The sequence below is a fragment of the Oncorhynchus keta genome, chromosome 31 (assembly GCF_023373465.1).
Source record: "Oncorhynchus keta strain PuntledgeMale-10-30-2019 chromosome 31, Oket_V2, whole genome shotgun sequence".
NCBI lineage: Eukaryota > Metazoa > Chordata > Actinopteri > Salmoniformes > Salmonidae > Oncorhynchus > Oncorhynchus keta.
Window position 1 is genome coordinate 2,407,727 of NC_068451.1, and position 25,670 is coordinate 2,433,396.

General features: G+C 45.9%; 1 protein-coding gene across 5 annotated transcripts in view; it reads right to left on the reverse strand.

The window, feature by feature from the left end:
- Window positions 1-776: 776 nt before the first annotated feature.
- LOC118364205 (protein dopey-1-like) overlaps window positions 777-25,670 on the reverse strand; it is a 36,471-nt gene continuing 11,577 nt past the window's right edge. For 3 of the 5 annotated variants that reach the window (XM_052489318.1, XM_052489320.1, XM_052489317.1), the window contains 26 exons: window positions 24,133-24,354; window positions 21,879-22,377; window positions 21,352-21,659; window positions 19,229-19,381; window positions 18,983-19,083; window positions 16,699-16,964; window positions 15,147-16,427; window positions 14,157-15,060; window positions 12,188-12,299; window positions 11,134-11,316; window positions 10,457-10,582; window positions 10,174-10,308; window positions 9,736-9,791; window positions 9,278-9,382; window positions 8,573-8,640; window positions 8,057-8,200; window positions 7,603-7,682; window positions 7,019-7,128; window positions 6,659-6,808; window positions 6,486-6,547; window positions 6,189-6,341; window positions 5,861-5,997; window positions 5,433-5,488; window positions 4,883-5,047; window positions 4,438-4,567; window positions 777-1,392 (listed from right to left, as the gene is read on the reverse strand). In XM_052489318.1, the coding sequence (XP_052345278.1) occupies window positions 1,084-1,392; window positions 4,438-4,567; window positions 4,883-5,047; window positions 5,433-5,488; window positions 5,861-5,997; window positions 6,189-6,341; window positions 6,486-6,547; window positions 6,659-6,808; window positions 7,019-7,128; window positions 7,603-7,682; window positions 8,057-8,200; window positions 8,573-8,640; window positions 9,278-9,382; window positions 9,736-9,791; window positions 10,174-10,308; window positions 10,457-10,582; window positions 11,134-11,316; window positions 12,188-12,299; window positions 14,157-15,060; window positions 15,147-16,427; window positions 16,699-16,964; window positions 18,983-19,083; window positions 19,229-19,381; window positions 21,352-21,659; window positions 21,879-22,377; window positions 24,133-24,354 (6,015 nt within the window). In that variant the 3' untranslated portion in view covers window positions 777-1,083. The remainder of the gene's footprint in view (window positions 1,393-4,437; window positions 4,568-4,882; window positions 5,048-5,432; window positions 5,489-5,860; window positions 5,998-6,188; window positions 6,342-6,485; window positions 6,548-6,658; window positions 6,809-7,018; window positions 7,129-7,602; window positions 7,683-8,056; window positions 8,201-8,572; window positions 8,641-9,277; window positions 9,383-9,735; window positions 9,792-10,173; window positions 10,309-10,456; window positions 10,583-11,133; window positions 11,317-12,187; window positions 12,300-14,156; window positions 15,061-15,146; window positions 16,428-16,698; window positions 16,965-18,982; window positions 19,084-19,228; window positions 19,382-21,351; window positions 21,660-21,878; window positions 22,378-24,132; window positions 24,355-25,670) is intronic. The other 2 variants (XM_052489319.1, XM_052489321.1) reach the window with 1 other exon arrangement.

Sequence of the window (25,670 nt, forward strand, 5' to 3'; positions counted from 1 at the left end):
CAGAAAATCCACCTCTCAACCACAGGAGAAACCATGCAAGCGCTCCCTCTTTGTGAGGATGTTTTCATGCCTGAGGAAGACGTCCAAAAAAATCCTCCTACTGTAAGACCTTGTAGAGGAATGTATTAGTCTTATTATACTAATGTTATTGTAGCTTGTCTTTTTTGAATCTATCTAATACCACAAATGTGGCAACATTCTAGTTATTCATTCTATTAGTCATGAAGCCAAAATAAGCACAAATTACAGCTTCTGTCCCCAACCCTCACACATAAAAATGGCACAAATCAATCAACACTATTTATGTACAATATGAGAGAGAACATGTTAAAGGCCCAGTGCAGTAAAAAATGATTTTCCTGTGTTTTATGTGTTTCCACACACTTTCAGCGTGACAGCGGTTTGAAAAGACTGAAATTTCAGCTAGTGGGATAGAGTTTTGGCCTGCCTGGTGAATAGACCAATAAGAAAGAGAGTTCCAAACCTCTCTGCAAATAACAGCAAGCTTTCAGTTTCTCACTCCACTCAGACGACTTCCAGACAGTCCTAGCAAAAATCTTGTTTGAGAAATTGCTCTTTACCAAGAAGTTATTCTTTTTTGACAATTTTAATTGAAAACAATCACAGTAAGGTACTTAATTGCTAAACAGAAATGTGATATTGAGATAAAAACAGCTGCACTGGACCTTTAAGAGCTTTCCACTCTATGATGCTTGAAACATTTCAAATAACATGTCTGTCCATGGTGAGGGTGAGACCGAGACACACAGGGCATGTGGATCTCATGATGCCTTTAATTCAGTAAGTCACAACAATATAGAATTGCACAGCATCTTCACATTGTCCCAGAGGGCATACACAGACTGCCAAAGACAGTCTTCACAGCTGCCCTGTATATACAAATAATTAAAAGCCTTTGAAAAGTAAAATACAGTCATAAATACAAAAAGAGAAAAAAAATGTACAAACTTCAGTCATTTTTAGTTCCCATGGTTTTTGTCCCTAATATGTTCCATTATATACAAGATTAGTTTTATTAATATATATCGCTTGGGAAAATACATTTCCCTCTGTCCCTCATATTCACGTCTTGATAACGCCCTCTAGAAAGTCTTTCTCCACCATCTCCTCAATGTTCTGCCGTGCCCTGCTCCAGAACACTTTTTGGCTCTCCAGCTTGCCCTCCTTGTTGGGGAAGGAGTTGCCAGAGTGGCTAGGGGCGGTGGTGTGGGTGGGGCCATTGCGGCTGCTGGCCTTACTGTTGAACACTTGACTGAGCAGATTGAAGAAGGGGAGGAGCTGCTCCATGCTGCGGATCATGTAGAGTGTCAGGGTGAGGTGGCCCCGTTCCCAGGACAGAGTACGCAGGGAACAGTCCTCCTCTGGGTTCTTCTATTGACGAATGGATGGAAAAAGACGACAGCAGAATGAGCAAAAAGTTGTGACTTTATACAGCTATGAATATACACTGCTCAAAATATAAAGGGAACACTTAAACAACACAATGTAACTCCAAGTCAATTACACTTCTGTGAAATCAAACTGTCCACTTAGGAAGCAACACTGATTGACAATACATTTCACATGCTGTTGTGCAAATGGAATAGACAACAGGTGGAAATTATAGGCAATTAGCAAGACACCCCCAATAAAGGAGTGGTTCTGCAGGTGATGACCACAGACCACTTCTCAGTTCCTATGCTTCCTGGCTGATGTTTTGATCACTTTTGAATGCTGGCGGTGCTTTCACTCTAGTGGTAGCACGAGACGGAGTCTACAACCCACACAAGTGGCTCAGGTAGTCCATCTCATCCAGGATGGCACATCAATGCGAGCTGTGGCAAGAAGGTTTGAGCGTCTGTCAGCGTAGTGTCCAGAGCATAGAGGCACTACCAGGAGACAGGCCAGTACATCGGGAGACCGTATGAGGGCAACAACTCAGCAGCAGGACCTCTACCTCCGCCTTTGTGCAAGGAGGAGCACTGCCAGAGCCCTGCAAAATTACCTCCAGCAGGCCACAAATGTGCATGTGTCTGCTCAAACGGTCAGAAACAGACTCCATGAGGGTGGTATGAGGGCCCGAGGAGGACGTTTGGCATTTTCCAGAGAACACCAAGATTGGCAAATTCGCAACTGGTGCCTTGTGCTCTTCACAGATGAAAGCAGGTTCACACTGAGCACGTGACAGACGTGACAGTCTGGAGACGCCGTGGAGAACGTTCTGCTGCCTGCAACATCCTCCAGCATGACCGGTTTGGTGGTGGGTCAGTCATGGTGTGGGGTGGCATTTCTTTGGGAGGCCGCACAGCCCTCCATGTGCTCGCCAGAGGTAGCCTGACTGCCATTAGGTACAGAGATGAGATCCTCAGACCCCTTTAGAGACTATATGCTGGTGCGGTTGGCCCTGGGTTCCTCCTAATCCAAGACAATGCTAGAGGCTGGAGTGTGTCAGCAGTTCCTGCAAGAGGAAGGCATTGATGCTATAGACTGGCCTGCCCGTTCCCTAGACATGAATCTAATCGAGCACATCTGGGACATCATGTCTCGCTCCATCCACCAACGCCACATTGCACCACAGACTGTCCAAGAGTTGGCGGATGCTTTAGTCCAGGTCTGGGAGGAGATCCCTCAGGAAACCATCCGCCACCTCATCAGGAGCATGCCCAGGCGTTGTAGGGAGGTCATACAGGCACGTGGAGGCCACACACAATACTGAGCCTCATTTTTACTTGTTTTAAGTACATTACATCAAAGTTGGATCAGCCTGTAGTGTGGTTTTCCACTTTGATTTTGAGTGTGACTCCAAATCCAGACCTCCATGGGTTGATAAATTTGATTTCCATTGATAATTTTTGTGTGATTTTGTTGTCAGCACATTCAACTGCGTAAAGAAAAAGGTATTTAATAAGAATATTTAATTCATTCAGATCTAGGATGTGCTATTTTAGTGTTCCCTTAATTTTTTTGAGCAGTGTATTATATTTACACTACAGTTCAAAAGTTGGGGTCACTTAGACATGTCATTGATTTTGAAAGAAAAGCAAATATTTTTGGTCCATTAAAATACCAAATTGATCAGAAATACAGTGTAGACATTGTTAATGTTGTAAATCACTATTGTAGCTGGAAACTAAAAGGACAGCATCCCAGAGTCGCCTCTTCACTGTTGACGTTGAGACTAGTGTTTGTGGGTACTATTTAATGAAGCTGCCAGTTAAGGACTTGTGAGGCGTCTACTAGACACTAATGTACTTGTCCTCTTGCTCAGTTGTGCAGCGGGGCCTCCAACTCCTCTTTCTATTCTGGTTTAAGCCAGGTTGCGCTGTTCTGTGAAGGGAGTAGTACACAGCGTTGCGCGAGATCTTCAGTTCTTGCCAACTTCTCACATGGAATAGCCTTAATTTCTCAGAACAAGAATAGATTGATGAGTTTCAGAAGAAAGCTCTTTATTTCTTGCCATTTATTTCTTGCCATTCTGTAATTGAATCCACAAATGCTGATGCTCCAGATACTCAACTAGTCTAAAGAAGGCCAGTTTTATTGCTTCTTTAATCAGGACAACAGTTTTCAGCTGTGCTAACAAAATTGCCAAAGGGTTTTCTTATGATCAATTAGATTTTTAAATTTAAAAAACTTGGATTAGCTAACACAATGTGCCATTGGAACACAGGAGTGATGGTTGCTGATAAATGGGCCTCTGTACGCCTTTGTACTGTAGATATTCAATTATTTTTTATTTTAAATCTGCGGTTTCCAGCTACAATAGTCAAATACAAATCACTAACCATGTCTACACTGTATTTCTGATCAATTTGATGTTATTTTAAAATCGACAACTTTTTTTGCTTTTCTTTAAAAAACAAGGACATTTCTAAGTGACCCCAAACTTTTGAACGGTAGTGTATGTGCTTTGTTGGTGTGCCATTATCTGACTGGATTGTCTGCCAGAATTTTTCTAACATATTCATTTTAAAAATATTTTTTTTTTACACAAATTAAGTACAAAACCTGCTGGAACACACTGTTCAGGCTACAGCTGACATTTACATTTCTCAAGTTTAATTTCTGTTGTCACGTGGGGAAAGCGCCCTAGCGCTCTGATTGGCTCAAGGGTGTGAAGCTATTCCTGACGCTCCTCCAAGATTCTACATGTTGAATCGTGAAAGACTGCCATCACTCCCGACCACCTGGCAGGTGGCCCCTGGAACACACCGTGTGGGACTGCAGCTGATGTTCGCCCACTGATAGCCTTCAGAAAAGATTTTCAGCCTGCTGTGTCCAGGCTCTTACACTACTGGCCTTAGGGGTACAGCAAGTTGTCCCAAATGTCAGTAATAGCTCAAGTTAACATGGTCATTGGGATTGGTCACTTTTACTAATGTGGGTCTTTGTCCATCCTTGCATTACGTTGCTCTGAAGGTAGACCAGAGCAGTTACCTTGGCTCGTTTCCTCAGCAGCTTGGCTAGTCGGACAACATAGGGTTTGAACTCTCGCTGGTGGGTCCCCTGTCGTCTCACCTCCAGGCCCGAGTCATCAGATGCCTCGGGGATAAAGGCCCAGCGGTACCTGGGAAAGAACACAGCCAATGCCCAAACATTACACACACATAAACCTTTTCACACATCTGAGCAAAAAAAAACACAATTTATGAGGGAAAGGACAAAGTGACAGGAAAATATATGAGCCATCACTGAATGATTTCGTTCAGTACGAGAGTGTGAAAAGTCTTGAGGATCTCATTGGGTAAAAGTGTTGCAACATACTTTAATGCGTTGTGAAACAAAAGTTATGTGCTTGAACCTTGTATACAGTACAGTGTGCAGATAAATGTACTGCATGGTAGTGTATGAACCCAGGCAGGAGTAGTGGGTTAGTACACACATCTGGAACTGGGGCAGGCTCTCTGAGGGCAGTGCCAGGGCCAGGTCCAGCAGTTTGCAGGCAGACAGGTAGAGGTTGAGCCAGCGCTGGCTGTTGTAGGAGGTGGAGAAACCGTTCCCCCCAGAGTAGGTGGTCTCCAGGCCAGCCACCGATGGACCTGACGTCCTACAGGTCAAACCCAGATGGAAACATGACCAATGCATACACACAGCATAGACTCAAAGACAGTACAGAGCCGTTTCCTGGACACAGATGAAACCTAGCCCTGGACTCCATTGAACATGAGAATCTCCATTGAACATGATTTTACATTTCCGGTCTATTCTTAATCTGTGTCCAGGAAACCAGCCCTACAAAGTCACCCAGGTTGAAGATACACATTGGTAGTGGATGTTTCCCCCGCCATACAATCTAAAGCGCGTTGAGCACCTGAAAACTCGATAAATCCAATCCATCATCATCAAGTCACATTTCTATGGCAGGAAAAACACACACTCTCATTGTCATGTATTAATCAATGTCCACTCCCATTTGGTGGACTGACAGTTACCTTGACATGTCCTCGTCTGCAGTCAGCTCCTGCTCCATGAGTAAAAAGACCTGAACCTGAGAGGGAGGAAACACATAGGTAAGTAAATAGGAGAAGGATTATATATAACAATCTATTATCTTGGTCGACGATCTATAGTACAGTAGTTTGAGACAAAGGGGATGACAACCACAACTCGGCAATCGAAAAGTATTGCAAGAATAACAGTGGAGCTTACTTATCCAATCAAGACACTCAATGCTTGATTTAAAAAGCCTACATTAGGCTTAATTCTATCGAAATATTTATAAACAGCAGGCGTAAGGCCTTCATCCGGCTGTTCATCGGCAGTTGTCGCTTGTGTGTGTGTGTGTGTGTGTGTGTGAGAGAGACTAAGTGCGTACAGTTTTTTGTGGTGTATGTTTGTAGCGTGCTCTTGTGTCTCTCACCAGTTCAGTGATCATGGTGGGCCACAGTGAGGTGAGGTGTTGAGGAGACATGCGCAGCAGTAGAACTCTGAAGAACAGGAACACCTGGGCATGGAGGATGGGCACCTGGGGCAGACGCAGACTCTCAACCAGCCGCTCTGATAGGGGAAACACACACTCATAAGTCAATACTCCATCGCTGTGTGTGTGCGTGTGTGTGTGTGTGTATAAATATTTGAAAACAGAAGGATGTGTGTGTTTATTTCTTAGAGGCGTGTGTGTGTGTGTTGGTAAGCAGGGGTATGTGTTTGTGTGCCTGTCTGTATGCTGTCTGCATGTGCGTGTTTACCCTGTATGTCAGGTAGGTATTTCTGGTACTGGTCCACCTCGCTGCTGTAGATGGTGAAGGCCAGGCGTTTGAGCAGCATTGCTCTCTGCTCCAGCTCTGCGTCTCGGTTAGAGAACAGATTCAGAGAGCTGCTCTGAGCCACCGCCACACGAGCTGCAGACACACGCACGTTAACTACTATACTATAACAGTTCCAATATAATATCTACCTGTAGAGCTCACATACAACTATACACAGAAATTATATACACACAGAAATGCTCATTTAGAAGAATCAGGCTACTCAATTATACTTACTCATAAGATCTCTAAACGTGGTCTTGTCGTGGGTCATAAGATGGTCAATGATGGCTCTCCAACTGGACAATACAGGAGAGGACTTCAGATAGAATCCTATTATATGACAAAACTACACGATCCCCGTCCCCCATAGTTCCCCTCCCCCAAACACTCAACAATGCTCAACTCACTGGCTGACACAGGAGGAATCCATCTGGAAAAAGGTGTGGTCCATGAAAAGGTCGAAGGCTTCTTTCTTCCAGGCCCGCCGGGTGTACTGGTACCCACTCAGGCTGCTCAGCAGCTGGATACACGCCCGGTAGCTGGGGGCGTTGTGGGCACTGCCAGGGAAGAGGCCACAGAGACACACTGCACATTAGAGATAGGACCCAGATATGACCTGACCAGGAAATACTAGGCCCTAGTTATACAGCTTGGGAGTGTTTCCTTGGCAGATCCCATGGGCATGTTATTTCGTGTTTAACGGAGGACCTGGGCGTGCTCTAGGCTCTAGTGAAGGAGTGTAAGTGTATTGGCTGGTCCATCCTTACCTGTGGTTGCGGAGGTAGGGCACAACATAGTGCATAATGTTCACCAGTAGAGGGATCACCCTCTCCTTCTCGTCACTGTAGAACACCATGTCTAGGAGATGGGCCAGCACCTGACAACACACAATCACTACTCTCAATACTCTGCACTGTTCAGATAGGATACATGGCAACAGTGTACTACACTAAAAAGTCATAAGACTTAGCACTACAGCAGACATCAACCGACCAATAAACACCAATGCACTGCAATGAGTAAACGGGTCACATGAGTGACATAAGCCTAAACAACGGAGAGGGAGGTCTGTTTATAACACTAAAGCAAGAGAGGCACACTTAGAGCCTCCAGTTTATATCTGGCTTCAGCAGCAACAGTGTCCAGGGAAGAACGTATTGCTTTGCTAATAATGATTGAGGTTGGGCCTGGGGGAGGGAGAGCTGATTGCAAATCAGCTGAGTGAGAGTAGACTGTGTGTGGGTCCTAATAGCAGAAGCAAGGCTGTTGGTAGCCGTGAGTGGAGAGGATGCACAGACGGATGGACACAGACCGACAGACAGACGGCCAGACGGTGCGCTGGGTGTTTTACCTCCGCTAGCAGTGTGAGGGCGTGAACGCTGTACACCGATGGAGTAAAACTGGACGCCTCCATCACTGTGAGCATTAGATCTGAAACACACACACCATTAGTGACAGATCATACCCAGCACACACACATGCAGACGCATGCTGTTTGTATGCACGATCAAATATCCACACTAACATAATGTACCCCTTTGAATGCATTCCCAATACATTGGGTCATTCTAAGTGGTATGATAGTGTGGATATTGAAAACACAGCCATACATTCAGTCACACAAGAAACACCTCTAATCTGCACTTTCCCGATTAAGGTTGTGTTCATTAGGGACCAAATGGAAGAAAACGGACTGAAACACTACCCTGGACTTGTCCAATAACAATCCGGTGCCCCAATGAACACAAAGCTGACATATTGTACACAACTAGCACAGATAGCCAGGGTCCTCGCATCACTCCTACCCTCTACGTCTTGCTCCAGGCTAGTCCCGTCCACCATGATCTGTGGTGAGGCCTTGACCTCCAGGTTCCTCCTCAGCCAGGTGGTCTGCTCCAGAGAGGAGCCTGCGATGGTGCCGATGGCCTCCACCACCTTGTGGGTCACATCCACACACACACACACACACACACACACGGTGAATAATCATACTGGCTTCATTACAATAACCATACTACCATACCACTTAAATAAAATGCATGCCCAATACACTGCTTCAATCTAATCGGGATGCTGGGGTAAATAATGGAACGGAACTCTTGAATTTGACTTATTTGGGTAAAAACATATTCAGCAATAGGTACATTGTATTCCCAGGGGACAGCACTTAAAATTATTATTCAAAACACTTGAATCCAATGTGGTCCTCGATGGGGCTTTTACCTCGATTAATATGATCTTATCTAGAAGATACGAATTGTGAATTATGTCATCTTAAAGACAGAAGAATAGTGAATCCTTTTGCATGGGACTGAGGCTTACCTGCAGCTCCCGCTGGTCCTTCTTGCTCTCTAGGTTTGGGTTCTTGAGGATGAACTCATTCAGAACTCTGGGGAAGAGACCGATGGATAGGTTAGTCTGGTGGCTGCGTATGTAAAGGGTACATAAGGGGAAGAGAGTGATGGTGTAAGTGAGAGAGGGCAGTGTCTCAGAGAGCGTTGTAAAGCGCAGTTATACCAAAAACTACAAAGTAGTAAGGAATCGCAGAGCTCTCCTCCTTTGTGGGTGTAGCTTCCAAGCAACGGGCTCACAACATCACAGTGGATATTGGCATATACAGCACAGTGCCAAAGCTAGCTTGCAAGACTCTCCCTCCTCCTCCGACTTGATTATTAGCTAATTATAAACTGTGTGGGTCGAGCCCTGAATGCTGACTGGCTGGCAGCTGTGGTATATCAGCTGCTCTAATTACTTTGGTAAGCAGTTTATAATATCAAAAAGGCACCTGGGGGTTTGTGGTATATGGCCAATATACCACGGCTAAGGGGTGTGTCCAGGCACTCCACGTTGTGCACAAGAACAGCCCTTAGCTGCGGTATATTGGCCATATACCCCACCTCCTCTGGCCTTATTGCTTAAATGTATATTTAACTAGGCAAGTCAGTTAAAAGAACAAATTCTTATTTACAATGACTGCCTACCCAGGCTGTCTGTCTCTGTCTCTGTGTCTGTGTGTGTGGTCTAACCCCAGTATGAGGAACTGTCCAGGAGCAGGCAGCCCCAGCTGTATAGAGTCCTTCAACAGAGCCAGCAGAGACGGCCAACTGTCCACCAGACTGGACACAGGGATCCTACATAGACAGACAAGAAGGACACAGTCACAAACAATGTTCTAATGAGGGGTCAAGTACTCATTTAAGTAAGACAGTTTAGTAACAATAACAGTAAAGCTACAGAACTCAATGAATTGGACTAACAAAATTCAGGGGTTTTATCTGAATTGAACTCGATTTTATTCTACATGCTCAACACACTTGACATAACAAAAATGTCAAACTAAACATGACATCACATGAACTAAACTACCAAAGAGGGGAAACTCAGATGGTACACGTCTTCCAGGCATGGATCGTCTTAGGATCACATATATTTGCTACTTATGCTTAACACACTTGACAGACAGGTGGAGGTCTGTTGGTCTCACCTCTGAACGTAGGCATAGAAGAACTGCAGCATGCACACCTCCAGAGACAGATGCTTCTACGGCGAGACGGTGAGAAAGAGGGAAGACGAGTGAGAGAGGGAGAGAGAGGGTTGAGGAAGAGGTAACACTGGACAGAACTACATTTAATTAGAAAATAATGAGGCCGTGGCAGGGAAGCTGCCAATTTACTTTGATATACTGTAACAATAAGATGGCATCTGTCCAATGTAACAGTAACAGAGGACCTGCATTAGGGTGAATTAGGACTAATGGAAGCAGGAGGCTAGGAGCTTTAAATATAGTCATAAACTGTAACAAGGTTAGAGTAGCACAGTGTGATCTAAGCGTATGTATTGGGAAACTAATTTGCTTTATTGTAATGGTAAAACAGAGCATGTCAGTTTAGATTCCAGGCTATTGGGAGACCGCAGCACCAACCTTCTCTTTGGCGATGGCCGGCGGCTGCTTCAGGACCTCTTTGACCGTCTGCATCACGGTCTCGGTACGCATGGCGCTGACTGACCGCACCAGCTCCACCAACAACAACTGCTCCTCACTGGCAGTGGGGATCACCTACACACACACACACACACACACACACGTGCGCGAACATGGACACAGGCAGGGTAAGAGACCTCTGCGCACCGCCATTAACCACACTAATAACACAAAATGTACGTGTTTAGTAAGGGTTTCTGCCATGTTGATTTCTGGAGCTTACCTTGTAAGCGGCAGTGGTCTTGACCTGCTTCCTCTCGTTCCACACGTAGGCGATAGCTGCCATGAAGTGGGCTCCGTGGTTCATGGAGATGGGGCCTAGCAGCTCCAGGATCTGCTGACGCAAGTTCTGAGGAGAAAGAGGAAAGATTGAGCGCTCTACGCAGTGCCAGAAATAAGACCAAGCCAACAGGCTGTGGACGGTCCATCCTCCTTGAACAATGTGCGAGTCCTGGGGAAACACACATGTTGTGCAGGCTTTTGTTCCAGTCCAGCACTAACGGATGCTTAGTCGAATCCTCAAATCAGGAGTACCGGGCTGAAACAAAAGTCTGCACACCCTGTAGGGTCCTTAGGAGCAATATAGTTAAGAGCTTGTAACATAAGCAGTTTGCTGCATCCACTATAACGCATGCTAAACTAAGTACACTACCCCCCAAAAAATATATATATATATTGAAGAACACTGATCTAGGTATAAACTACAGGTACTCTTTTCACAGTATCGTGTCGACCTAGACCAAACTGATGGCTATTATTACATTGTCCATTTCAGCTCAGTTCTAGCAACTATGGATGGATGAGTGAGTAATCAGATCAGCTCAGTACAGCTTGGTTTAGCTCGCCTTAGTTCGATTCAGTACTGTGAAAAGGCTTAGGGTCAGTGTGTAACCGCAGTACCTTGGTGGATCCCAGGTTGATGTTGGAAGTGGATACAGCGGAGGCGGCAGCTGGCCGGTCTGTGCTGTCAGCCTGGTACAGGACGCTCCACAGCAGGGTGACGGAGGACATGATGGTGTGGAGGATGGACAGGATCCCTGAGCGAGCTTCCGCCAAATGCTTCTGGTCCACACTCACCTGCAGCTGAGAGGAGACAGGGACATGGAGATACAGTCACTAGTGAAAGTCTACACCCCCCATTGCAGTCTTCACGTTTATCTGCCCTAAAATTACATCTAAAAAGAGATTACATCCAATTTCTTTCCTCTACCAATATACTCAACCTACCCCACATTTTCAAAGTTAAAGAAATATTATAGAAACATTAACAAATTAATAAAAAATTGTAAAAGGAAGATGTATTGATTGTGTATGTCCTCACACCCCAGAGTTAACATTTGGTGGAAGCAACATTGGCAGCCAAATTTTCACAAAATTGCTCAAGCTCAATAAATGTGGTTGGGAGTCATTGTTGGATAGCAATATTCAAATCTTGACTCTACATTTTCAAGCATATTTTCAAGTCAGGACTGAGACTGGACTATTTAGGAACACTCTCACCACCTCTTGGAAAGCCATTATGGTGTGTATTTGGCATTAAAGCTTGTGTAATTGTCACATTGAAAAATAAAACTCTATCCCAGTTTGGTTTACCTGGGCTTTGCTTTGCTTCTTTCATATTTATTTTGATCATGACAAACTCCCAAGTCCCTGCCGCATACCCATAACTTCATGTGACAATGCCGGTTTGATTGCTGTCCAAGCATACCCAATAACAATGGATATATGTTGACATCTTCAAAAGATTTTTTTATTTATTAATTTGGGAAAATGTCCAATCATTTTCTTTCACTTTGAAAATGGTGTAGTAGGTTGTGTAGATTTGTACAGAAAATGCCATCCTTCTTAGATACATGTGTGCAATATAAACAAAGGAGGTCTATGATGTGTAAATAAGTGACATCGGCAATAAATCAATGCAGATATGACAGTGCGGCTGACTTAGCGCCCTCACCTGGTGGTACTGGGAGGATGGGTCCAGTAGACAGTAGTGGATGATAGCGGTCACTCCTTCCAGTACTGTTAGAATCAAATCTGGGGGGATGCACAGGGCCATCCACTGAGGTCTGGAAGAGGGATAGTGGGGAAAGTATAAGTTAATAGTCATCATTTGGTATAAAAAAACTATTTTGCCATAAACCATTTATGTTGTCATAGAATATACAGTAACAATTTAGAATCCACAAAGGCATTAGTCAAAGGTGGGTAATTGAGGCAACTGCTGGTCAAGAGAGACATCTTGTGGCAGCATCACTCACCTAACTTCTTACAATCTATTGCCTTGGATATGCACTTAAATTAACCAATTCATCCTCATACAAAAATGTCACTTTACTAGCTAGGTTCATCCAATTGGAGACAGATTTTCAGATGAATACTCAAAAATCTGCATAAAAGAATATGCGCATTTACCCACCAGTGGCGTTTCCACCAAACTGACTTGTGAATAAAAAGCACTACGTGATGAAGTAGAGAACATAAAAATGTATCTTTTTTTCTTCTTAAAGGGATGGTTTGAGATTTTGTGAATGAAGCCCTTTATCTACTTTCCCAAAGCCAGATGAACTTTTGGATACAATTTTTATGTCTCTGTTTGCGGTTTGAAGGAAGTAACATTAGCGCAATGACTGGAAGTCATTGTTCCTGTAGACTTGAAATCATTGCGCTGACGCTAGTTAGCATTGGCTCATGAAACTACCTCTAACTTCCTCCATACTGGATGCAAGAGACAGACATAAAAATGGTATCCACAATTTCATCTGATTTTGGGGAAATAGATAAAGGGCTTCACTGCCAAAATCTTGAAATATCCTTTAAATTTATACCGAATAGAAACCTATAGTTCAATGTGAATTCATCTCATTTTCAACTGTACCAATGGTTTTGTCACAAAAACTGTTGCGTTAAATAGCAAATGTGCCCACTATGGTCTTGGCAGGTGCGCTCTGGACAACAGTTTGCAAATACAGTGCGGGCTGTATTTAGACTAGCCTATATGGTGACATTATTATGGATAAGAGCGAGATTATTTTGTATTTATCAAATGGCAGCCAAGCCTCGATTATCATGTCACCAGAATAAGACCATTGATATTTATTGTAAAGGCGCATCGAGCTCATCCCTGTGCACTTTCACAAACTTTTGAAGTTCATCATAATTTATTTAATCTGTCGCCTAATAAACTGCATGCTTTCCCCAAATTGTAGTGGGAGGACCACACAAAATATAATCGCGTATAATGGCAGGTAGCCGCCCCATGTGCAACCGAAAGGTTGCAAGATGGAATCCCCGAGCTGACAAGGTAAAAATCTGTTGTTCTGCCCGTGAAAAATCTGTCGTTCTGCCCCTGAACACTGTTCGTAGGCAGTCATTAAAAATTTAAATGTGTTCCTAACTGACTTGCCTAGTTAAATAAAAGGTACAATAAAAGCGTTTCCACTGCCATTTCTTGCATAATTAGCCAAATTTTACTGACACCATGTCGAATCAACAAATTGTCCCCCCACATTTATGAAATTGTCCCAAAATGTCCTGTTTCCATTAGCCAGGTCGTGACATTTTTTTGCATCAGGTAATTAATGAAATGGTTGGATGGAAACCGGATTACTGACAATCTGCTTGCAGTTGCCTTCACACCAGATCCTGGAACAACAAGTTATTTAGCAGAGACTTTTATTCAGAGTGACTTACAATCAATCAGCGCAATCAAATAAAGTAGGTAGACCTAAAACACACACATTAACATTACATGTAAAAAACCTTCCAATATAGCCACTATCCCATTGTCCTGTGGACTACAAAGGAAGCAGTGGTGTGGTTTTACAATGGCTAACCAGGACTGATGGATGGATATGGATGTCTCAGTACCGTTTCAAAATGCCTAGCCCATATGGGCTCATAAGAAACTATCCTATAGCAGTTACCTGGTGTCTGTGATGGCGGTCTCATAGCGGTACTGCTGAATGAGGTTATCCAGGTTCCTACAGAGCTGCAGTGTGACCGAGGCCACCACCCTGCGCAGTACCTTGCCCATGTAGGGCAGTGTGGCCGTGATCAGGCCGATCCACTGCGGGTGCATCTTACACGCGTGGTGCTGGTGCAGCGCCCGGATCACCGCACACAGGAACATGCCCTGCGCGGTGATAGGCTGCCCGTGAAGGTACTGCAGCGACGTCATTGGCTGCTGTGGGTTCATGTGCTCCACCTCACCTCCCAGCAGTTCGAAGCCCGTCCCTGCCCCGCTACCCGTCCCTAATGTTACAACCCCTAATGTTACAACCCCCGGGACGACCACGGGCCCCCCGTCGCCGCCCTCCTCGGCGGGCACTAGGACCCTGTGCTCCAGCACCACCAGGCTCTGGAGAAGCCTCAGCAGCTGGGACTGAACGGCGCTGCAGCCGTCCATCTGATCTTCAGAGAGGTTGATTACGCTGTCCTCTGAGAGACCCTCCTCCTGGGAGGCCACGTTGACGCCGGCCGCCCGCTGCTCGTGCCACTTCTGGGCTGAGAAGATGGAGGAGAGCAGGCAGTGGAGCACCACCTTCTGGACCTTACACTTGGACAGCACGTCGCTGATGAAGCTGGCGAAGCCTTTGGCCGAGCCGCCGGTCACCTTGGACAGCTCGCTGAAGAGAAGGGTGAGGACCTCCAAGCTGGTCAGTTGCATGGCCCGGTTGCCCGCCAGGTCGGTGGCGGCCGTGCCCACGTGGGCAGAGTAGTAGGAGCGCAGGAAGTAGAGGCAGAGGGAAATGATGATCTCTAGGAACATGGCGCTGCGGAACGAGTGGGAGTGGCTGTCCTGGGAGATGGGGCAGTAGAAGTCCTTACCTGGGAGGAGGTGGAGATAGAACATCACATTATTTTATGTGGTCTTTATCTGTGTTTCTATGCATAAAAAAAGAAATGTGACTTGCCCATGACAGAGACGCGGTGGCGTGCCAGCAGGTTCTGCAGCAGTGACAGCTGGGGCGTGTAGGTGTTGTTGATGCTGGTGGTGGAGATGGCGTCCACGAAGTCCGATGGCGCTGCCCGCAGCATGGCGGCGATGGCCGAAAGGGCATGCAGTGTGCGGGATGAGTCGTACAGCTGCAGGTAGAGCAGCACGTGTTGGTAGAGGGGGTGGATGTTGAACTGAGGTGGCGAGGCGGAAGCTCTACGCTCCACTCTCGCGTTGGGACCATTTCCCCCGCTCACCCCTCCGCCCCCACTCGGCGAGCTGGTGTCACTCTCAATCTCGGACACCTCACCTTCTCCGCAGCTGTACCAATTCTCCAGATCCAGGCTGTCTCCGAAGAAGATGCTGGGCGGCCGGAGCTTCTCGGCCTGCAGGGCCTTCCTCAGCCTCTCCTCCTCCTTCCTCTTGCTCTTCTTCACCTTGGGCTTGGCGCCGGGGGACTTGTCTTGTAGACGCTCCATGATCTTACCCTTGAGGCTGAGCTGGGTGCTGCTGTGGGAGCGCTTACGGGCCCGCAGGTCCACGACGTCCAAGCGGAGGTTCTGGTCGTGAGGAGAGGCCGGGCCCGAGCTGTCCGGCAGGGTCACGATGGAGGGGGACGAGCTGTGGCGAGTGATGCCCTCGCGGTGCCTCTCCCACTCCTCCCCTGTCTGGTCCGGTGGGGTGACATGAAAGAACCCCAGGGTGCCTCCCGCTAACATCTCGAGGCGGTGGGAGGGGGCGTGGGGGCCCGAATCGAGCCGAAGACCAGCCTGCGTGTCTGATGAGGAGCTATCTGAGTCCGTTTGCGCCCACGCTTCAGGGGGGGACGGCGTTTCAGGTGGCCCCTCATCCTCTCCCATACTCACCACCCTGTCTATCAACTCATTTAACACCGACAACACAACCTCTTCTAGTGAATCCTCCTCATCAGGAACCATACTGTCTGACTCTATAAGGACAGGGACTTGGTCAGATCCTAATCCGTTCACTGTGCTGCAAGTGCCGTCTGGCTCCTCGAAGCTGCCATTGTCTATGGAGGAGGAGTGGGAGCCGCTGGACTCAGAGCCGTGGAGGTGGGGTTCCCCCTGCTGGTCAGGAGGATGGTAGTCACCGCTCAGCGCCAGGTTCTCACTGCTCAGGCTGAGCAGGGACAGGCTGTCACTCAGAGGGTTGACTGTCAGGCAGAAGGGCTCCATGTCGCTCAACGGCAGCCCTTGGAGCCCTGACTTCAAAGAGTCCCCTGGCATCTGGTTGAAGTCTGAGAGAAGAGGATATGTGACATACTGTTTATGCAAATAAATTACAGAGTCGAAATGAACCTTGAACTAGATTCAAACCAATGTTCACCAAACTACACTGATCCTTTAGAGCTATAGACTTTTCTTCCAGCCCAACATTATACAATCATGAGATGAGTGTTGAATCTATTAGTGCTGGGCTGGAACAAAAGCCTGCAGTGCTCTGTATCTCTTCACGACCATGGCTGTCCTGTCTACCACCATTCTAACCCGTGTCTCCCCTATACTCACTGTCAGAGATTCCCGAGTCTCTCATGTAGATGGGTTCTGAGGGGGCCTGGGGGTTGTGGTTAGGGAACGCCTGGGCCCAGTGGCGCTGGGCCTGGACACGCTGGATGGACACACGGTGGGTCTTGGGGTGCAGCAGCAGCAGCAGGAGGGGCTCCAGGACCCGGGCGATGTCGTGCCTCTGGAGCACCTGGTTGAGCCAGGCACGGCCCACTGCGCTGGCTGACGCATCCCAGTAACTTAGACTGTCCAGCATGATGAACAGAGACCTGAGAGAGAGAGAGAGAGAGAGAGAGAAAGCAAAGAGAGAGAGAGAGAGAAGCCACACCGGCAGTCATGAGTCATGACCGCAGTCAAAATCCAAGTGACTGCTGAGTCACAGTAATCTCCTCCTATTCTCCACTCTGTAGTTGATGCATTGGTAGTACCCAACTCGCTAACGGCCTGGTACTCAGCACTCCGTTGTCTCTAATCAGTCTGGCATCAATTCAAATGCATCCAAAATTCACATCAAACATTTCAAGACTGAATTATAAGAACCTGAATGATGAGGATAACTGGTGATGGCGGGAGTCCTACATCTTTATCAACCCGCAGTCTGATTATTTTGGCGTGGGTGTTTGGAAATATCATGCTTGCGAAACTAGCCATTAGTCCCCATTGGTTAACCTCGCTGATTAATTCAAAGCATTTAAGATGTCACATGCAGAACCCTCATATGCATATTAGAGCTTATGCATATGCATAAGCCTAGCCTATAATGAATCCAAGCCAAAAAAGCTTATACATACACTGAGTGTGCAAAACATTAAGGACACCTCTTTCCATGACAGACTGACCAAGTAAATCCAGGTGAAAGCTATAATCCCTTATTGATGTCACTTGTTAAATCCACTTCAATCCATGTAGATTAAGGGGAAGCGACAGGTTAAAGAAGGATTTTTAAGCCTCAATATTATAGAGCCATGGATTGTGTATGTGTGCCATTCAGAAGGTGAATGGGCAAGACAAAAGATTGAACTCCCTTTGAACGGTGTATGGTAGTAGGTGCCAGGCGCATCGGTTTTTGTCAAGAACGGCAACACTGCTGGGGTTTTCACACTCAACAGCTTCCCGTATGGATAGAGAATGGTCCACCACCCAAAGGACATCCAGCAAACTTGACACAAATGTGGGAAGCATTGGAGTCAACATGGGCCAGCTTCCCTGTGGAACACTTTCAACACCTTGTAGAGTCCATACCCCGATGAATTGAGGCTGTTCTGAGGGCAAAGGGGGGTGGGGGTTTACCATCGATGTTTCCGAATAGATTTCACTTGGTTTTCGATGTTGTGGGCTACTGTCCGTTCCCAAATTAAGCACTGGGTAGCTTGCAGGGTTAGGGTGGAGTCTGGCATACATCGTTTGAGCTGGTTGATGCATGGAGTGGAGTAAGTTCTTATAAACCCATACATTTCTATACACAATCCCGCTGTAGCCGACCCAGCATGATTGAAAAAGGAAGCACGGGAAAGGGCATCCTCCATTCCCTATTAGAGTGCATATGGATTACTTGTCCCCCCCCCCCCATACCCCTGCATAGCTGACAATGGACATTGTAAATTGAAAAACAATCATTCACAGTTAAAGTTAGCTCTAAATCAAGTGCATAGGACCTCCAAGTACGCACTCACTCAATAATCGTTTGGAGAAAATATCCTTTCTATATTATTCAACTAAGATCAATTGTATTCATACAACTCTAAAATGATATATTATAAAATAATGGTACGGGAATTATAAGCATTTCTTGTCCGCTCAATGAACTAGTCCACAGCTTAGGCTGCCATTGACATGGCGCATAGCCAGATCTATGCTATCCTGTTCCTCTGAAATATATTTAATACACATCATGTTTCTTAATGGATTTATTGTGATGGTGTATATTAATAATCCACAGAGTGTCAATCTGAGTTACATTTAAAAAATCCCTATCAAAACCGGTCAGTTTACGCTAGAGACATGTTTCTTTTGCACGGGCTGCATCTCAATCTGCGGAGGAAGGTGGCCGCGCTACAGCGGTGTTTGTCGGACCATGAGCCATCCCCAAAAATCGGTCTTCACACAAGAAAGTCTTTAGCGTCCAAACGGTATGTGTGTGTGCGGGCGTGTGTGTGAGAGACCGACAGAAAAAGAGTATAAGATATGCATTACATGAATATATTAGCAGCTGTTCTGTCCACCCTTGATAAAACAAGGAATAAAACCAAACTTTTGAGTGGGGTGTCAGTAGAGAGGGAAAGTCTACCTGTCAAAGGTGCGGTTGAAAGGGGAAGACTTGGTGATGTTCAAATCTCTGGTCAGATGCCAAAGCACAGAGAACTTCACATGGGCCTCGAGACGGCTTTTCTGAAAGAAAAAAAAACACAGAAATCGTGTGTGGATGCGTGTGTGTTGGAGCGTATTCCTTCAGGCATACAGAATTCTTACAAGCATACTGTGAAGCTGTGTGTATTCCTGTGTGTCTGACGGCATATGTACTGAGCTGACCAACCTTGTCTCTGTGCATGAGCTGCTGGCTGATGACGTCCTCACAGATGCTGGAGGAGGGCACCAGGTTGTGGAGCTGGTAGAAGAGCTCCACACTGCGCTGGTGGTGCTGAGGGGTCCCCTCCCCCAACTGTCCCCACAGGATAAGGGCCACACTCTGGAGGGGTGAGAGGGAGAGAGAGAGTGTGTTAGAGAGAGATATAGAGTCATTTATTAGCATAGCATAGCATTTATCATGCTGAAAAACAGATTTATCAACATATAGTACCAGCCAACAGTTTGGACACACCTACTCATTCAAGGGTTTTTCTTTATTTGTACTATTTTCTACATTGTAAAATAATAGTGAAAACTTTGAAATAACACATATGGAATCATGTAGTAACCAAAGAGAAAAAGTGATTTTATATTTGAGATTATTCAAAGTAGCCACCCTTTCCCTTGATGACAGCTTTGCACACTCTTGGCATTCTCTCAACCAGCTTCATGAGGTAGACACCTGGAATGCATTCCAATGAACACGTTTGTCTTGTTAAAAGGTTAATTTGTGGAATTTCTTTCCTTCTTATAATGTGTTTGAGCCAATCAGTTGTGTTGTGAAAAGGTAGAGGTGGTATACAGAAGATAGCCCTATTTGGTAAAATACCAAGTCCATATTATGACAAAAACAGCTCAAATAAGCAAAGAGAAATGACAGTCCATCGTTACTTTAAGACATGAAGGTCAGTTAATCCAGAAAATTAAGAACTTTGAATGTTTCTTCAAGTGCAGTTGCAAAAACCATCAAGCGCTTTGATGAAACTGGCTCTCATGAGGACTTCCACGGGAAAGGAAGACCCACAGTTACCTCTGCTGCAGAGGATAAGTTCATTAGAGTTACCAGCCTCAGAAGTTGCAACCCAAATAAATGCTTCACAGAGTTCAAGTAGCAGACACATCCCAACATCAACTGTTCAGAGAATGGTCAAATTGCTGCAAAGAAACTACTCCTAAAGGACACCAATAATAAGAAGAGACTTGCTTGGGCCAAGAAACACAAGCAATGGACATGTGAGATTTGTGGTTCAAACAGCTGTGTCTGTCAGATGCAGAGTAGGTGAACAGATGATCTCTGCGTGTGTGGTTTCCACCTTGAAGCATGGAGGAGGTGTGATAGTGTGGGGGTGCTTTGCTGGTGACACTGTCAGTGATTTATTTAGAATTCAAGGCACACTTAACCAGCATGGCTACCACAGCATTCTGCAGCGATACGCCATCCCATCTGGTTTGCGCTTAGTGGGACAATCATTTGTTTTTCAACAGGACAATGACCCAACACACCTACAGGCTGTGTAGGGCTATTTGACCAAGGAGGAGAGTGATGGAGTGCTACATCAGATGACCTGGCCTCCACAATCACCCAACCTCAACCCAATTGAGATGGTTTGGGATGAGTTGGACCACAGAGTGAAGGAAAAGTAGCCAACAAGTACTTAGCATGTGGGAACTCCTTCAAGACTGTTCAAAAAACATTCCAGGTGAAGCTGGTTGAGAATGCCAAGAGTGTGCAAAGCTGTCATCAAGGCAAAAGGGTGGCAACTTTGAAGAAACTAAAATATTAAATATATTTAGATTTATTTAACACTTTTTTGGTTACTACATGATTCCATATGGTGTTATTTCATAGTTTTGATGTCTTCACTATTATTCTACAATGTAGAAAATACATTAAATGAGTAGGTGTGTCCAAACGTTTGACTGGTACTGTAAGTTTGTACTATTCATCATGCTGCAAAACAGATTTATGCATATAAGTTTCTACCATTTATCATGGTGAGCAATGACAAAGAGATCTCAAAAGTTTCCATTTATCATACTGAGCTACATTCTGTGTTCTCTGTACTGAACCACTTCTAAACATCTCAACAATATCAGATCCAAATAAGCCACAAATCTCTTCCCTGTCACTTACCTTCTGGTCCTTCTGTAGCTCAGTTGGTAGAGCATGGCGCTTGTAACGCCAGGGTGGTGGGTTCGTTTCCCGGGACCACCCATACGTAGAATGTATGCACACATGACTGTAAGTCGCTTTGGATAAAAGCGTCTGCTAAATGGCATATATATATATATATATATTTTTTTTTTTACCTTGAAGAAGTCGGTCTTCTCTGCGATGTACTTAAGGATTCCCTGTGTGAGTGGTGGCCTGATCACCACAGCAACACGGCCCTGGCTAGGGCTCATGGGCTGGGTGGAGTCTGCGTTGCCACCAGCGATGCTGCCCTCTGCAGTGACCATGGCGACAGACTGGGTGAGGCCCACCAGGTCCATGACCAGGGAGATGGCCACGCCCTGGACGCTGAAGTCACTGGCCAGGCAGCAGGCGTCCATCAAGGTCTGCAACCACACGGCAGGACACACTTGCTCTCTGTCTGCAGGAGAGAATAGAGACGATACTATATTGAGAGAAGGGGAGAAGACATACAACAGTAAATAGCTGTAGTTCAGATGTGCTCATCTAACACAAAGGGGAGAGAAGAGACCATATGTTTGACATACGGAGAAGGGTATAGGATTATCATATCAAACTGAAATGTAATTAAACACTTCTCCAGCCATAGTGAAGATCTGTTCATCTGAGCAGAGCCTGTAATGTATCTCAAATGTGGTCTTACCAGTCTGGTCCTTAGGCGGGGGTGTGGACTTGAGGTTGCCCTCGGCGATGTAGACGGGGAAGCTGGAGCACTCCAGGAAGAGCTGGCAGGCGGCAGTAAAGGCCGCCAGACACTCCCTTTGCCCCGGCACCTCAACCACATCACGCCCGTTCTGCTGGGCGCCGCCCTCTGGTTCCGTTCGTACCACTTCGCTCCTCTCACCCCCAGATCCTTCTACCATCCCCGGGGTGATGTAAAGGGTGACCAGGCGAAAGAGGAAGTGCTGGAAATGCTCCAGGCAGCACTGCATGACGGGCTTGTCCTGCGGCTTGTTCTGGGAGGCTGGGAGGGAGCCGCTGCAGCCAGTCTTGAGGGAAGGATGAGTGGGTAGTGCTGGTTCCTCAGAGGCCTGGTACTGGACAAAATCGGTGAAGCCACTCTCGGAGGAGCGACTGCTGTTGGGGTTCTCCCCGTTCTCAAACACCTCGCCGCTGGGGAGCTCCAGAGTAGAGGGCAGGGACTTAGGAGAGAGAAAAGGAAGAAGAGAGGAGAAAGGAGAAGAGGTCAAACACAGACAGCATTCAATACATATCAGGAGTGGAAACAAAAGGTGTCCATGTTAAACCAGCTGGAAACCAAAAACTGGACCCTCCAGTGAACAAATTGACCGTGTAACAACAGCACAGTTCCTAATAATTATGACGGGGCCTGTTTTAGGGTTGTCAGTGGGGACCAAAGTGCATCAGGTCAAGAGAAGAGCGCAGGTCTCTCAGGAGACAAGGAGGGAGAGGATTTCTAAGCACAGACACCCCCCCAGACACACACCGTAGGCACCCACAGCGCAGACAGGGAAGTGGACAGCTGTTGCCCCAAACTGAATGGACTCCTTAACTACACCCTACATACAGCTCCCTCCCTGCATCATGCCAGCCAGCTTAGGACAGATCGACAGACAGCCCCACATTGCACATTGCCATGCCACAAAACAGCCCCAGGGCTTTCCCAGCATGCAGTGCGGCAGGCTGAGGCTACACATTCTGGCGGCAGGACTCAGATGGCAAACTACGTCCTGTAAATGTCCCCAGGAGGGTAGCTGGAGAACAGGAGGAAGGGAGAGGGGGGAGGATGGATAGAGCTGAAGGGAGGGAAGGAAACCTTCCACTCCAATGGAGCAGACATACCCAAGGGGAAACCCTTCCTCTGAGAGAAAGAGGGGCTCAGCTGTTTGTTAGTTACCACTTGTGTGTGTCTCTATGTGCCCCCTCCCTTGCACCTCTCCCTGGCCTCTACCTCTAGCCTAGGAGTCGTTCAACTTTTAGTCAAGCCTTACTGAGCACTGAAACACTCTACCAGACCGCCAGGTAACAGACAGGGGGACAAAGATAGTTGACTGATCCCAGCTTCTAACACCTCTGTCTGGGGAAAGGGGAGGACAGTTCTCCAGCTCCCCTCCAGTCCTGGAGCGGGGACCACCCAGACAAATTGAGGGAGTAGAGGGGTGGTGGCCAGCACTGGGACCAGGGGACACCATGAGGGACTTGGATGGGTGTTTATGTTTTTGAGGGCTAGGTAATCAGGCCAAACTGCTGTCGTCTCTGCTAGGTCAACAACAGAGAAGCCCTGCTCTGATGATTTTATTTGGCAGGAAGTGAAAGAAGTGACATTTGTGTACTATCAAAAAGGTATCAGCATCACATCAGCTAGGAACTGAAAAATTGACAAAGTTTTAACTCTCAAAGTGAGAATAAATGAATGTGGGAGTGTTAGGGGGTTGTATGTTTGCCTTTGAACATCCGCTTGACAATGACAAAAGGCAAAAACGATTTAACACTGAGATAAAAGGAACGGTGTTATTTTATGATCAACCAAATGCTCAGGGACAATTTGCTAAAGCAAACCGTGTAAAGGCAAGGTAGAACTCGGAAGACAACAGGATGCTTTCAGACTTGGCAGAGGTGATGACTGAAGGTCATCCATCATCACCAATGCTTTACGGGATCAAATGTAACTGGGTTAAAAGCGTAAATCAGGATAGACAAAGTCCAGTTGCGTTTTTCATGAAAAAGTAGCCTACAGGTTATCATTATTACCTGGGAAATGTCTGCACGAAATATTGATTCATCATACATCTAAGCATTTATTTTACATACATTTTACATATGCATAAAAAAACTCAAAAAACAAAAGCTATAGAATATGCTCTGGCTGTAAGAACCAAGGTTAATCTAACTCATATAGGTGTCCCGGGCTGGAGCACCATCTCAGTACGTCTTACCCGTTTCTCCTCCTTAGCAGAGACTGTGGAGGCGAGGGGGCCCGTGGGCAGGGACAGGGGGGACACCAGGGGGGGCTGCACCTTGCTGAGGATCTTAGAGCAGAGGCGCAGGCAGTGGGTGAGCTCCCCAAGGCCCAGGGCCGGGAGGTAAGAGGTCAGGGCAGAAACCATGCGCAGCAGAAGCTGGGGAAGGTGCTCCGTCTGGATCTCTATGTAGGTCTCCTGAAGGGAGGAGGAAGAGGAGGGTGAGAGGGCTCTGGAGAATAGGGTCGCCACTCGCCTGGGGATGGACATTAGATTCATCTGGTACAATGCATGACATTACCTAATTTGTGTTTTAACTGTAAATAGACCCTATCAAATAAACGTAATAAAATAAAAAGGCAGCATCAAGCATATCTGAGAAAGCTCTTTTTGGAGCTTGATGTAATTAAAATCCAATTCCGAATCTATATAGTTATTTATTATCATTAGTTATCAGTACAACGCTTGTGTTTAACCTCTCAATTATTTAAAATAATATACCATTACCATGGCTTTTGTAGGCATTTCCAGAATAATCTGTGGTTGTTTTGGACCCAGAACCGCGTCCAACGATTTGGGGGGAGGGGGGGGTACCCCCACCCCAAGGAGGTAAAGGGGGATACCCTGTCAGTTGTATAACTGAATGCAATAAACTATAATGTGTCTGAATACTTACGTCAATGAGATATATTTCTGTATTTCATTTTCAATACATTTTTCAATAAATTTGTCATTATGGGGTATTGTGTGTAAATGGGTGAGAGAAAAAAATATTTAACAGCAAAATGTGGAATAAGTCAAGGGGTATAAATACTTTCTGAAGGCACTGTATATCATTCCAGCAAGACAAAAAAATGAAGGCATGGCACGTTGCCCCCCCACCCACCAAAGTAAAAAAATTAACTAAAAAAATGTTTGTTTTTTTGCCTGCTGCATCTCAGGCTCTGTAGTAGTCACACAGTTTTTCTTTATCAGAATCCAACAGTTCTTACCTTCCGAACTGTACTAAGCATGTGTTTGTAAACTTACAAATGTACAGTGCCCTCAGAAAGTATTCAAACCCCTTTTTCCACATTTTGTTGTGTTACAGCCTGAATTGAGATTGTGTCACTGGCTAGAACTAGGGAATGTTTTGGTTTGTTAATAAAAAGTAAATGGAATATAGCTAGGCACACATAAAACCATAGAGGAAAGCCTGGCTCAGTCTGCTTTTAGAAATGTTTACAGGTCTAAAAGCAGACTGAACCAGAAAATGTCTTGAGTCAATAAGTATTCAACCCTTTTGTTACGGAAAGCTTAAATACATTTAGGAGTATAAATCTGCTGAACAAGTCACATAAGTTGAATGGACTCACTGTGTGCAATAATAGTGTTTAACATTATTTTTAAACGATTACCTCATCTCTGTACCCTACACATACAATTATCTGCAAGGTCCCTCAGTCCAGCAGTGAATTTCAAGCACAGATTCAACCACGAAGACCAGGGAGGTTTTCCTATGGTTCGCAAAGAAA